General features: G+C 47.1%; 1 protein-coding gene across 8 annotated transcripts in view; it reads right to left on the reverse strand.

The window, feature by feature from the left end:
* Positions 1 to 15,724, reverse strand: part of vwa8 (von Willebrand factor A domain containing 8) — an 85,492-nt gene that overhangs the window by 11,410 nt on the left and 58,358 nt on the right. For all 8 annotated transcript variants that reach the window (XM_034288982.1, XM_029115857.2, XM_034288983.1 and 5 more), the window contains 4 exons: positions 15,268 to 15,472; positions 8,505 to 8,613; positions 7,956 to 8,112; positions 2,453 to 2,561 (listed from right to left, as the gene is read on the reverse strand). In XM_034288982.1, coding sequence (XP_034144873.1) covers positions 2,453 to 2,561; positions 7,956 to 8,112; positions 8,505 to 8,613; positions 15,268 to 15,472 — 580 coding nt within the window. The remainder of the gene's footprint in view (positions 1 to 2,452; positions 2,562 to 7,955; positions 8,113 to 8,504; positions 8,614 to 15,267; positions 15,473 to 15,724) is intronic.

The raw sequence follows: 15,724 nt of genomic DNA on the forward strand, positions 1-15,724 counted from the left end.
GTGACAATCTGGGGATGCTTCAGCAAGGCTGGATTTGGGCAGATTTGTCTTTGTGAAGGACGCATGAATCCAGCCAAACCCAGGGTTATCCTGGAAGAACACCTGCTTCCTTCTGCTCTGACAATGTTCCCCAACTCTGAGAATTGGTGTTTCCAGAAGGACAATGCTCCATGCCACACAGCCAGGTCAATCAAGGTGTGGATGGAGGACGATCAGATCAAGATCCTGTCATGGCCAGCCCAATCTCCAGACCTACCCCCATTGAAAACATCTGGAATTTGATAAAGAGGGAGATGGATGGTCACAAGCCATCAAACAAAGGCGAGCTACAAGAATTTTTGTGCCAGGAGTGGTATAAAGTCACCCAACAGCAATGTGACAGACTGGTGGAGAGCATGCCAAGACACATGAAAGCTGTGATTAAAAATCAGGGTTATTCCACCAAATATTGATTTCTGAACTCTTCCTAAGTTTAAACATTAGTATTTTGTTTTTGAAAAATGAATATTAGTTTGTTTTCTTTGCATTATTTGATGTCTGAAAACAAGGCATCTTTTTTTGGTTTTGGACCAGTTGTTGTTTTCTACAAAAACAATATTTTTATTTGGAATTTGAAAGTAATGTTGTCTGTAGTTTATAGAATGAAACAAAAATTTTCATTTTATTCAAACACATACCTATGAATAGTAAAACCAGAGAAACTGATCATTTTGCAGTGGTCTCTTAATTCTTTCCAGAGTTGTATATATCTGTATGCTTTGAGGACAAGTGTGCTGCATTTATTTAGTACACCTAAGGGACAGTGCAGACCTCGCCAGGCCCAATATCCAGTAGGGTATAACACTGGTGTTTAAGGCAATGTACTTTGTCTTGTGTTACCTGGCTGTCTTTGTGGTAACTGTGATCGTTTTACCTTCAATTATTCTTATTGTTTTATTTTACCTCTTGTTTTGTCTGTTCTCTGTGTCTTGTTTTTGTCTGCACTCAGTTTTTTTGCCTCTGTTTGTTTTTAATCATTGAATCTAAACTCTGTGTAAACATGTACACGCAGGGCCCAGCTGTAAAAGAGACCTTGATGTCAGTCTGTGTTCCTTGTTGAAATAAATGTTTAATAAAAATTATGATAATAATTACCTGCATCCATAACATCATGACATGTCAGGTCACTACACTGCTATAGGAGCAATATTTTCATACAGTATCTATGGCAGAGCATGAAAATCAATTCTTGAAAGACATGAAATCTGACTGAATCGAAAAAAATCACGACAGATTTTGAATCCAAGCAAGCTGTGTTCGCCCAAGTGTTAGAGAGGTGGGATCATGTCTCAGTAAACAACACTGATCATAGAGACCTGTGTACTGGGCTAATCACTAAGGGGATTCCCATAGCAAATTCCTCGCTTGAGTCCAATCAGAGTCACATGATTCCATCAGGTAGACAGATTTACACTTATACATATTGAATTACACTTCAATTCGTATTAAATTCCACTGTATGTATGTATGTATGTATGTGTGTGTGTGTGTGTGAGTGAGTACGGGCGTGTGTAAGTGGTGTGTGTGTGTGTGTGTGTGTGTGCGTGTGAGAGAGAGACAAAAATCTGAGGGGATTCTATGGTGAATTGTTCTGCCCAGAACTCTAAAGAAAAAACACATTTTAATTTCCTTTCCCTGGTAGTCTGCCAGCAATGTGTGAGTGTGTAAGAGTGTGTGAGAGAGTATGTGTGTGTGTGTGTGCGTACACATCCCCCTGTTCTCTGCTTCACTTTGTCAACTTTATGTTCAGAAAGCACACAACTTCATACACAAGGGACATTTCTTATCTTCACACACAAAGACAAAACAATAACAGTCACATGTTCAAAGACAGATCGTAGAGCTGCACACCTGACAGATCACACACACACGCACAAACTCACACAAACATTCACACACACACACACACACACACACACACACACACACACACACACACACTCTTTCACACAGTCCTACACACACACCCTTTGAAGAAAAGAAGAATCATCATCTTCTGCCCCAATGTGTTGCTCTGTAATCATTATCACAAGCTAAAAGTTTTAACACTCTTCTCAGGCATTACACATGCACGCACGCACGCACACACAGACACACAGACACGCACACACAAACACATCTACACACACATACATGCACACAAACGCAACTACGCACACATACGAACACAAAAACACAACTACACGCGCACACATCTATGAACCGCGACCCTGTCCAGACTTTTTATAGTTCTACTAAACGATAACTAAGAAAAACACAGTTGAAGGGCCCTCATCGGGTCAACCAATCATGACGCTCCAGCCTCTTTCATCACGTACGAGGTGACAGTTCAGTTCTTACGCCACACTGATATTGTCACAGGAACAGCACTCCCGGACACCCCGCCCCCACCAGAGAGTTTTTGTGTGGTTACCTGTAAGCTGTCCAGAACGATGCGCAGAGACTGAACCTGTCGCCGGACGTTCCCGGAGAAACGCTCGTACGTTGCTGCATCGTACTCACTCATATCTATCTCCTTCAACCTGGGAAGGGAGGGGCAGAGGAGTGGGGGGGGGGGGGTGATGGTGAAGGGGTTGGGGGTTTAAGAGAGAAACAGTGGGCTAACTTTACTCCAACCACGCTCAGGGCATGCAACATTTGTTTTAAACCAGGATGATGTGGGTGTTGACATGAGCATGGTAGTGTGTGTGTGTGTGTGTAAGGGCTGTTTCAGCAGCTCAGCACACCTGTGGAGCACAACAGACAGGCCAGCATGGTTAGATAAGGGCCACTAGTAGGCCCATGTTTGTGTGTCTGTCTGCAGGTGGGCTGAATGATGCCTGACTGGGGTGCTTCCAAACCTGCATGCTTACACACGCACACACGCACACACACACACACTCGCAATGCACATGTGAGCGCACACATAAACCTCTAATCCAGGTAAATAGAGGAAGGCAAATGGGAGACCAGACCACCTCTGTCTCCTTGAGGGCCAGCCGGCTACAGGCTGTTTGAAGTCACAGATTAGAAGTATAGCGTGACAAGAGGGTGTGTGTGTGTTGTCAGGGTCTGAGAGGCTTGAGGTAGTATAGTGGCTGCGTGTATATCAGCACGATCATTCTGGGTAAGTCCTGTATCATTGTTTTGTAACACACTACTAAAACACAGGTCAACTAGAGCACAAACACAGAACAGCCCAGCCTGGTATATCTGCCCTCACTGTTAGCAAAGCATTCAGCTACAATCTGCCCTCACTGTTAGCAAAGCATTCAGCTACAATCTGCCCTCGCTTATAGGAAAGCATTCACCTTCAATCTGCCCTCACTGCTAGCAAAGCATTCAGCTACAATCTGCCCTCACTGTTAGCAAAGCATTCAGCTACAATCTGCCCTCACTGTTAGCAAAGCATTCAGCTACAATCTGCCCTCACTTATAGGAAAGCATTCACCTTCAATCTGCCCTCACTGCTAGCAAAGCATTCAGCTACAATCTGCCCTCACTGTTAGCAAAGCATTCAGCTACAATCTGCCCTCATTGGTAGCCTGGGAATCAATATTCCAGGGAGAATCCTAGCCAAAAAGTTGCTCTATCGAATACCCAAAGCTCTTCGGTCATTGCCTGTTAAATGAGTTCAGTGTAAAAATGGACCAGATGTAATCTTTACATTGTGTGGGGTAAGATCTAAGACACACATACACACAGTCATAACACGATGCAGTCCATTGGGGAAATGTTTCCCCCAGACAACACATTCCTGTGACTCACCACAGGCCGCAGCTACTTCCTCTAGAATGTTCCAGCACAGACAGGGAGGGAGAAGAGCTAACCCCAGCCATGGGTAAACATGGTTGGGGGGGGGGGGGGGTGATACTGGAACCTTTTTGAGGACCACAACATCCCAGAATGTGACTCACTACAAACCCCCCCTGCAGCAACACCACACCATTCATAGTGAAACACTAGCCCCTACCCTTAGCAGTGTGTGTGTGTGTGTGTGTGTGTGTGTGTGTGCGCATTGCACTCCCTTTCAGTCGGCCAGTTCAGTACGACGCATTTTGGGGAGCTCGTTCTCACCGCGTGCATGAGCTGAACAGATTTTTAAATCACGCTTCTCAAGGCAACCGAGGCCACATACACAGATGTCCACAGTTAGGCCCCTCCCCATATTTATCATAAACTCTTCGCTGCATTTGACTTGTTTCTCTTGACCCAGTTAATCTCAAGGATTGAGTTGTGTTCCTGCGAAATCTTCCCCTGACGTTGTCTTAGTCAGGAGGGTTATCGGTGGATATCATGGAGGTGTCTCCACCAGTGAGCAGTGAGTCAGACTAATGGGCTGGGATGTCTCCAGGGGAAGCCATTCAGCTTTTCTGTGACGTAGCAAGGGAATCCCTAATGGACACATCACAGTTTGTTGGCTCGCAGTCTCTCCATCTGAGCAAATTTAGTCCTGTTCAGGTGTCGAATGTACAAGAGACATCCCCCAAATGTGGTTTGGTTTAGAGGCTTGAGGAGAGAAGGGCCAAAGCGCTTCCTGCTTGTCTCCGTCAGTGAGCGTCTGCAGGGTTTTGTCTTGTCAGCTCCCACGGCTTTAGGGACGGAGGGGGGGAGGAGGGGGTAGCAATTGGAGCCCTTCAGATGTCAGTATTCTCCCGTCCTTCCTCAGACTAGACCACGCTAGTCTTTCAGTCTTTTAACCGAATGTTCGATACACCTGACATAGCGCGTATAGATGGGGCAAGAGCTCAGATATACCTCTGTGCCTCCTTCCCATATGCAAAAGAGTGGCTAGGCCAGATGGGTGTTGCCCCCCCCCCCCATGTTTATACATTCCAGAAAATTTGTGATGAAGGTGTTATGAAACACGCGAGCAAAACGTCCCCTCCCAGAGTTGGGCAACGCGTGCCAAGAGCGCTGGGTGTAAAAAAGGCCCGTCTTAATGGACATATGCCCTGCATGTTGAGAGACGTGACCACAGGTGGGGGGGGGGGGGGCAGGGGACACACAGCATCCCATCCTGGGGAAAACTCTGATATGTCCCCCCCAATATTTCACTGTAAATATAATTATGTCATTTCAAACCATTGTGAGGCAAAGGACGGGCGGGTCGCAATTTTTTGAAATCCCTTCAGTTATTATGGGATCCACCCTGTGAGGAATTCAGTTATTATGGGATCCTCCCGGTGAGGAATTCAGTTATTATGGGATCCTCCCGGTGAGGAATTCAGTTATTATGGGATCCACCCGGTGAGGAATTCAGTTATTATGGGATCCAGCCTTAACAATGAAACGTCAATCACTCAGTCTTACAGAAAAACAAGCGCGGTCGCAGGTGAAGTAGACAGCGTGTTTACCATGCTTACATCCGTCACACACTGCCTGCTCTCAGCACAGGTTAAGACCAAACCAACAGGGCAGATCTCAAGTGATTATGATCTAGATTTAAGGAGTGGTTCCATGGCGACAGCTCCTTGGAACTCTGGACCGTCAGCATGTAACAACATGGCTTACACTAAGATGGCCTGCTGGGAGTATAACTTCCAGAAACGTGCCTTGGAGGCAGACATTCTTGATGGAAAGGGCGAAGAATCCACCCACACAATTCTGAAGTCACTTATTTGCGTTTTAAATTCATAACCGTTTGAGTAAGAGCTAATGTTAGGGTCAGGGTAAGGACAAGCCCTAACCCCAGTCAAATGCCCTCCCAGAGCATGACGCTGAATGATGTTTGAAATGTAAGTTCCGCCTGCAATATTGACGGGACCAATCACATTCATGTCTAACTTGGGGGCATTTCGGTGTCAAGAACAAGATTGATGAGGAAAAAGGCCAACCTGCACCCTGCATGATCAAAAGAAAGAGACAGAAGGGGAGACTAGGAGAGAAAGGGCAGAGGAGACTGGGAGAGAGAGGGCAGAGGAGACTGGGAGAGAGAGGGCAGAGGAGACTGAGAAAGAGGGCAGAGGAGACTGAGAGAGAGGGCAGAGGAGACTGAGAGAGAGGGCAGAGGAGACTGAGAGAGAGAGGGCAGAGGAGACTGAGAGAGAGAGGGCAGAGGAGACTGAGAGAGAGAGGGCAGAGGAGACTGAGAGAGAGGGCAGAGGAGACTGAGAGAGAGAGAGGGCAGAGGAGACTGAGAGAGAGAGGGCAGAGGAGACTGAGAGAGAGGCCAGAGGAGACTGAGAGAGAGGCCAGAGGAGACTGAGAGAGAGGCCAGAGGAGACTGAGAGAGAGAGGGCAGAGGAGACTGGGAGAGAGAGGGCAGAGGAGACTGGGAGAGAGAGGGCAGAGGAGACTGGGAGAGAGAGGGCAGAGGAGACTGGGAGAGAGAGGGCAGAGGAGACTGGGAGAGAGAGGGCAGAGGAGACTGGGAGAGAGAGGGCAGAGGAGACTGAGAGAGAGAGGGCAGAGGAGACTGAGAGAGAGAGGGCAGAGGAGACTGGGAGAGAGAGGGCAGAGGAGACTGAGAGAGAGAGGGCAGAGGAGACTGAGAGAGAGAGGGCATGCGTTTTGGAATTCTGTAATAATTAATCCTTCCAGTGATAGCAGAGTTTCATGAAGAACCACACGTTGCCTTCTTCACAACCCCATTTTAAATCCACTTTTGTCAGAGGAGAAAATCAAGCAGGTTTTAAAATAATATGCAACTTACTGTTTTACCAGTGAAATACATTAAATAAAACTAACAACTATTATCCCTTCAGTTATTATGGAATCCACCCTATGAGGAATGCAGTTATTATGGAATCCACCCTATGAGGAATTCAGTTATTATGGGATCCACCTGGTGAGGAATTCAGTTATTATGGGATCCACCCTATGAGGAATTCAGTTATTATGGAATCCACCCTATGAGGAATTCAGTTATTATGGGATCCACCCTATGAGGAATTCAGTTATTATGGGATCCACCCTATGAGGAATTCAGTTATTATGGGATCCACCTGGTGAGGAATTCAGTTATTATGGGATCCACCCTATGAGGAATTCAGTTATTATGGGATCCACCTGGTGAGGAATTCAGTTATTATGGGATCCACCCGGTGAGGAATTCAGTTATTATGGGATCCACCCTATGAGGAATTCAGTTATTATGGGATCCAACTGGTGAGGAATTCAGTTATTATGGGATCCACCCTATGAGGAATTCAGTTGTTATGGAATCCACCCCATGAGGAATTCAGTTATTATGGGATCCACCCTGTGAGGAATTCAGTTATTATGAAATCCACCCCATGAGGAATTCAGTTATTATGAAATCCACCCCATGAGCAATGTGCAGGACTGGAACTGTACACTTGTGCTCTCCTTACCTCCTCTCCTGATTTGTCTAAAGGAGGCCAGAGGGGACGGAGTAGAGATTCAGGATTCAGGAGGTGAGGGCATAATTTAGGCAAAATCCCTGCTGTCAGGACAGTGTGAAAGCAGAGAGTGCTGGATGAGCAGTTTAGGAAGACACAGTCAGAAAGAGAGACGGAGAGAGAAATGGACAGCATAAGAAAAAAATAGAGATGGAGATCATGAGAAAAAGAGAAAAAGAGAGAGATGGAGATCATGCAAGAACAGAGGGTTCCTTCATCGGAAAGGTGCCCTTTCAACCCCGCACTCCGAACACACACAAAAACACACAACACACACACACACACAAACCGCCTATTCAGGAGAGTCAATCGCAGCATTCATCCAGGCCCCAGCCCAGTGTGTCCGTTTGATGGTGGCGCAGGTTGAAGCTACACGCCAGGGATAGCCATTCAGGAGCCCTGCTCCGGCTGTCTATATAGCCCTGCAGTACTGAGGCACAACTACAGGGGGCAGTACACACAGTAGCAGCGAATCTTCGTCATACTGGGTCTGTCAGTTAAACCCAGCACACACCACAGAGGCAAATGTTGACAAACACATACACAAACACACACACACACACACGCACACACCTGTCTTTGAAGGCCTTTGCTCCCATCTCTCTGGCTGCTCTGCGGACCTCCTCGGGGACAGCATCTTTCTCTGCCTGGGAAAGCTGGTGCACCTTGTGACCGGCGTCCAAACGGTAAGGTCCCCCTTTACCACCCAGGCCAGCGGTGTCTCTGCCCCCTACAGGACAACAACGGCATTACACACCAAAACACAGACACGCTAGCACCAACCCACAGACACGCTAGCACCAACCCACAGACACGCAAGCACCAACACACAGACACGCTAGCACCAACTCACAGACACGCTAGCACCAACCCACAGACACGCAAGCACCAACCCACAGACACGCAAGCACCAACACACAGACACGCTAGCACCAACCCACATACACGCTAGCACCAACCCACAGACACGCTAGCACCAACCCACAGACACGCTAGCACCAACCCACAGACACGCAAGCACCAACCCACAGACACGCTAGCACCAACCCACAGACACGCTAGCACCAACCCACAGACACGTTGCCTGTGACTACTATGATGTGACCTAGAGGGATGCCTCACCTGTACCCCCGGCCCACTGGTTCCCCCCTACATGGGGGGCATTATTGGGGTCCACCTTGCCGTGTTTGGGGGACGTCACGTCCAGACCACTGTCTCTCTGGACCGTAATCTGAAAGATAGTACGAGAGAGTGGAAAGAAGAAGGACATTGATCAGTTTATGAATGATTATTTCGTCTCTCCAAACAATCTAAGAGACTGAGGGACATGGTCAGGGAGAGAAAGACCAGACAGAAACAGAGAGTAGTGAAGACGGAGAGGCAGCCCCCAACCCTTCCTCCCAGTAATGAGCTTCAGACATGTTCCAGCAGACTTCTATCAGTATGCAGTCCACAGTAACACACAGCCTCTCCTCACAGAACGCTCCTTCATTCATCTAGAGATAGAGACAGAACGGCCACTGTATCTATCTCCCCTTTCACTGATGACACGACGGATAGAACAGGCTCTGTATCCATCCGGTGGAGAGAGGGAGAGGGGGAGGAGGAGGAGAGACGGAGAGGAGACAGGAGAGGGGGAGGAGGAGGAGAGAGACGGTGAGGAGACAGGAGAGGGGGAGGAGGAGGAGAGAGACGGTGAGGAGACAGGAGAGGGGGAGGAGGAGAGAGACGGTGAGGAGACAGGAGAGGGGGAGGAGGAGGAGAGAGACGGTGAGGAGACAGGAGAGGGGAAGGAGGAGGAGAGAGACGGTGAGGAGACAGGAGAGGGGGAGGAGGAGGAGAGAGACGGTGAGGAGACAGGAGAGGGGGAGGAGGAGAGAGACGGTGAGGAGACAGGAGAGGGGGAGGAGGAGAGAGACGGAGAGAGGTCAGGGCGCCTGGCATTTAACGCATTCATTAAAGTGAACTCTGTTATGTACCCTAATTATCTTCAACATATGTTCAATACATCTACGCTACCTCTACGCTACATCTACGCTACCTCTACGCTACATCTACGCTACCTCTACGCTACATCTACGCTACATCTACGCTACCTCTACGCTACATCTACGCTACCTCTACGCTACCTCTACGCTACATCTACTCTACCTCTACTCTACCTCTACGCTACCTCTACGCTACATCTACGCTACATCTACGCTACATCTACGCTACATCTCTATGCCACTACGTTGGGAAAATGAGCCAATGCTGGGTTTTAAAGATCAATTTCACAAGTTCATCTACCCCACATCTCTGGGCGGTTGTGTGGTGTAGGAAGCGTACCACAAGGTTACAAGGTGACACTTTCTTCTCAGAGCCTTAAGGGACTGAGCCCTGGGTTCAGGCCATGAGCAGATCTCCATATATAGGGCAGATGATCCAGTTAAGCCTCATATAGTCATGGGTTATTGTATCAGCGAGGGAGAAGGCCACATGTCTGCCCAGTGATACCAGACAACCTGGTGGGGGGGGGGGGGGTGGGTGTTGGTACAGTCTCAGTACAGTATGTCTGTGCATGTCGTACACATGCTTCAGCCCATGGGTCAGAGGTTAGAGGTGACTCACGGACGTCAGAGAAGAATTCTTAGGGTACCTCTCCTGTTACGCATACGTGCGTCACGCAACCCCCCCTGACCCCCCCCCCCCTCACACACACACACACACACACACCACATACACACATCCCCTACCCTAAAAGCCCTACCTTTATCAGTGCAATCTATGCTACTCTCCCTCATGGGGCAATTTATCCTCAGACACGAGGTTTTAGTTGCCTTACTTAACTACTCCTGCACTTTCTACATCTGTCAATACAATGCCATTTCTGTTGCATTTTGAACATTCCACAAAGGGCCTACAGGCGTGAGTCCACACTAACTAGGCCAGATCTAGATTCAATCCACTCCAATTTCTCTTAAACTACAACCAAAACATGTAGAGATGATAATACACCTACAAAACATTGGCTAAATGGGTAGAAAATGAAATGGGAGGCAGACCCCGGGAGAGGAAAGAGACTTGGGAAGGGGACACCCTTAGAAATAGAATACCAGAATCATATCAGAATCAGGAAGAAGCCTTTCCGTGGAAACACTGTCCAGGCCAAAACGGGCTGAGAGTTGTAATTGCCAGGCGGAGTTGAAAGGTGGCAAGCATGTGACTCCATTTAGGTCAGCACCTGTGAAGGGAGGCTGGTTGACTACGACTTAATTCTGGCTCATCTGTGTTCGTCAGCAGGACTCCATTTTGGGTGAACGTAGTCCAGAAATGAGAGGAGTTGACAGCATACAGTGAATCAGTAGTAAGCCAGTAAATCAGGGTGACCCAGTAGAATGTCGGCCTGCAGCTGCCCTGTGTGTGAGGTCACTTCCCTTCACTCCTGCTACTTACGTTACCGCTTGGCCCAGTCAGCAGGAGAGGGAAGAGCTTTCCCAGGATCCACAGCCTGGGTACCAGACCCAAATACCAGACCTAAATAATCTGACCAATCAATCAAATGTATTTATAAAGCCCTTTTTACATCAGCAGTTGTCACAAAGTGCTTTTACAAAACACCCAGCTTTAAACCCCAAGGAGCAAACAACAGTAGTGTTGAATTTCAGTGGCTAGGAAAAAAGACCCTATAAAGGCCGAAATTTTGGAAGAAACCTAGAGAGGACCCAGGCTCAGAGGGGTGACCAGTCCTCTTCTGGCTGTGCCGGGTGAGATATTAAGGGTACAAATGGAATACGGGTACGGCTCCGGAAGAGACTAGTGCCCATTTTTCTTTCTTTTCCAAAAAATTTTTTTAACCCTTCTGTTCCTCACTCAAAACCTTTCTTTTCGACTATTTTTGGAAAGGAAAGAAAAAGGTGCAGTGATCTCTTCATTTTTTCCTGGAGCTGTATGTTTTCCCACGGGCAGACCCGATGTTTTTCACTTAAAGATGCCGTATGTCAAGTTCAGTTGGCAGAGATGTGTACTTTTCTAAACATCTCTGAAGTTAGCCGTCTACTGTAACTGATCATCCTAATACCAGTACCTTTGACATTCTACATCCCAATTCAAGTGGGCAGAAATTGAGCGATACTTCTGCAAGCTCACTGCAGCATTCAAAAGGCAGTTTCTACAGTGTGAGGATAGTGTCCCACGTTATCTCGGAAAGTGGCCATTGTAATTAAAAATGTTCACCATTTGCCAAATGATACAGCTGACAGCTGACTCTGAATGAAACCATCTTAGCCTAAAGAGACCCGGAGGAGCGTAGCTTTAAACCCAGTTGCACTGTAATAATCTCAGAGCGACTCGGTAACAATGTGTGCATTAGCCAGGAAGGACACTGCCATGTCCATAGGACGCTTGCGTAGGTCCTCTCCCATGCCTGGCCTAGTGTGACTAGCTGTGTTGGGATAACAGATTAAGGCAGGCTTAATTAGCAGCAACAAACAAGCTTCTAAAACCCTGTTTACTGCTATAAAAACAGAATCAACAGGGGGCCGGGGGAGGTGGTGGGGGGTGCATCTCCACCACTGTGATGGGGGTGAGGGGTCCACATTTGGAGATAAAGCTCATAAAGCTTATTCTATGTTCAGATTAGGGATGGGGGATGTTTGGGCTTTCCAGCCTTTCTTCAGCTTGTAGGTGGAAGCAGACAGTCCAGCTTCCTACACGTTCCTAATGCATGACGGGGCGGGGCGGGGCAGGGTGGGGGGGGGGCTTAGACTTCCAGACCCATTCAATCCTTCCTATAGAGATCGGCCTACCCCAAGGGAAGGTTTGGTTGGTACCCCCAAGACAGACACTATCGGGTGACACCTTTTTGTTCAAGATGTTGCCTCCTACAATGTTTTCGCATTGACATTAGCGGGACCTCTTAGTAGTGGGACCTCTAAGTCACAGGACCTCTATGTCGTGGTGGCCAAGCTGCATTCCTTGTCGGTATCCAGTCAATACTGTGGTGGGGGGGGGGGCTCGGTCCTTAAGGGGGGGCTTCAGGGTTCTATCCCCATCCCGCCCATCCCCCCTCTCTCCATCCTGTAGGACATCGGTCTTCAACCCTCTCCTGGGGACCCCCCAGCCATTCCATCTATTAGATGTATCCCAGAGCTAGCACAGCTGAACCAACGTATTAACTCATTAACAAGCCCTTACCTGTGGAATCAGGTGAGCTATTTCAGGGCAAAAACTCAACTGTGAGATGGCTGGGGGGGGGGGGTCCCCATGAGAGGGTTGAAGACCTGTGCTGTAGGATTAATAGGCCGTAACTTGCTGCAGACACTCACGGAGGGTTTATGAAGTGTGAGCTGAGTGTGTTGAGGAGTGATGTCTGCGACAGTGTAATGGATCAGAAAAGACAGTGCGTTAACTCCACTACAACATGGTGGGACGTGGGAGGCAGACGGTTCGGAGCGCGTAAGCACCCACACACCCGCCAGCACGCATGCACACTCTCTCTCACACACACACACACACACACACACGCGCACGTGCGCACACACACTGCATGGCTTCTTTGTGTGTGAATAGGTCTATTATGAGGTCATGGAGAGCTGTCATCTATTTCTCCCGCATCAGTGGAAAAAAGCAGTCCTCTTCCCTAATTAAACACTGTTCATTGTGTGTGTGTGTGTGTGTGTGTGTGTGTGAAGGAGTATGTGAGTGCATGTCAGCGTCTCTCAACACTTGCATCAAAACTGTGGAATGTCAGCCTTTGTCCTCAAATACCATCGAGCAGAGACTAATATGATATGACACTGATTAGGCCATCAGAAGGTAACAAATAAAATTTTACAGGTTCCTTCGAATGCTGACATTACTTGTACTATTCTAATAACATAAAAACAATGTATAAAAGCAACAAGGCACTTAACGTATTGTAATATACTGTAGTATATAAGGACAATCCAAGGGCATATACCACAACTCCTTACGCTTTACTTCTATAACATTAATTAAATACCCGGGCTGTTTTTGCGGCCACAGATAAAGCGTAGTCCTGAACACAAAATTGAAACTGAATGGAAAACCTGTAAAAACATCCCTGAGGCTCTATGAATGACTAATCAATAAGTAAAGGACATGTTTGGATGCAGTTATTGCTGCTAAACATGGAGCTAATTTCTTAAACCAGAATGTTTAGGTGGTCAGTCTGTTAACATGTGGTGTGAAAAATTTATAAAGCAAAATGCAAGACCAGACAGTGGGCAAATACTTTTCAGCAGATAAGTGTGTTTGAGTAAGCACAGGGGAAGAGTGTGCAGACCGATGCAACATCTCATGTTACAGGTAAACTCAAACCAACCTGTTGAAGAGGAGGCCCACTGTTTCTGAAGGTGAAGGAAGAGTCCAGTGTTTGCAGAGGGAGAGCACATAGGCAGTGTGTGTGTGTGTGTGTCAAAGGACCATGTTGTATGTGCTCCAGGTGGTCATCAAAGACCCATAAGAGGAGGAATCTAGCATGAGAGAGGCTGTGTTTTCACATGAGGGGCTCGACTTGTCTGAGTGTGTTTGACCATGAGAAGAGACTTGTGCACCTATTTTGAGTTGAAGGCTTAGTGCTTTTTGAAGTTGACTATTCAAAGGCACATAACAGCAAACAAAAGTCTTTGACCGGTGCTTCCTGGAGTCTGGGGAAATTTCCCACTGCACATAACCCTGTTGTAAACACTGCCCATAATCCTTCATAAATACGGCACATAACCCTGTCATAAACACTGCACATAACCCTGTTGTAAACACTGCACATAATCCTTCATAAACACTGCACATTACCCTGTCATAAACACTGCACACAACCCTTCATAAACACTGCACATAACCCTTCATAAATACTGCATGTAATCCTTCATAAACTTTGCACATAATCCTTCATAAACACTGCACATAATCCTGTCATAAACACTGCACATAATCTGTCAATGGGAACCTGTTCAAACTCACCTGCCAATCCAGAGCAGGGGTTAACTCCATTACATTACATACTGACCCCAATCTAGGGTCAGGGGTCAAATCTACTACATCACACATTGACCCCTGACTGCAGTGTCAACTATAATTCATATCAATCAATCAACCAATCCATCATTAAATCAAATATATGTTAAAATGACAATTTTTACATCCGCAGTTGTCACAAAAATGCTTCTACTAAACACCCAGCCTGAAGCCCCAAAGTGCCATCTACAACAGGGTTGATGTATAGTGGCTAGGAAAACCTCCCTAATATGGTCAAACTTAGGTAGAAACATAGGCAGTCCTCTACGGGCTGTGCCAGGTGAACATAAAATAATTATTTCAACAATTATAATTCATATGTGCCCCAAATTACACTACACGCATGATACTAATTAAAGTAGTATTCATTCTCCAAGACTACAAGTGGAAGAGTGACAGAGAAAGGAGACATTTACCTCAGGACTGCTCAGTGTTCCAGGACTGGTTGTGGTTGAACAACACACTTTCGCATAGGCAGTATTTGTGAAAGAACACTGCCCCATTGTGGTGGCAATAGGGACTACGGTGTAGAGGCTAAACTGGAGTTATAGCATAGTCAGGCCACAGATAGAAGCTAGAAACTGGGCTTGTGCTATTTGTTTACTAGTAGTAAGAGAGAGACGTTTTTTAAAGCACAAGCCTACTGTACATAGTACTGTAATGGTGGCTGAGAACGATCAGTCCTTCTGTCGGTTGTCGGGTGGTTCTTGCAGACGAAGGTAACATGGTACAACTGGTACTCAAGAAAACTTACAGGCTACTGCTGCTATATTTACCTGGATTTGGAAAATGTTAAACTAAACAAATCATACAAGCTCAATTAAAAAGTTCAGAACATTTCACCTGACAGAACCAACCCCAATCTTACCTGTACAGGCCTACTGTGTTCTGAGCCAATCATGGTCCTCCATTCCAGCAAAGATCGCTGCAGGTTGTCCAATCCCGTCTCCCAGAGCCGCACATATCCGCCCATATCCACTGTGACCACACCCCCCGATCCCAAGCTGGCCAACAGCACATCAGAGTCTGATACTTTCGATAACCACGTTGTGTAGGGAGAGACACTTACAGACCTGTTAATCAGATGAACCAACCAACCGCAACACAAAGAAAAAGACAGAGGGGCGTGTCAGACCAGATGATCAGATGATTGGTGGAGAATGCAAACTTAGTACCAATGCGTAACGCACCATAATTTTTACTAAGCCTAATCCCAAATCCTCACTAGCCTGAAGGCCCTCTGTAGGTCAGAAGGGATTAGGAAGGTGCCCTGAGAAAGAGAGCCCCCCTTTTACTTCCATATAGTTTCCTATGCTGAATGCGTT

The sequence above is a fragment of the Esox lucius genome, chromosome 20 (genome assembly GCF_011004845.1).
Source record: "Esox lucius isolate fEsoLuc1 chromosome 20, fEsoLuc1.pri, whole genome shotgun sequence".
Lineage (NCBI taxonomy): Eukaryota > Metazoa > Chordata > Actinopteri > Esociformes > Esocidae > Esox > Esox lucius.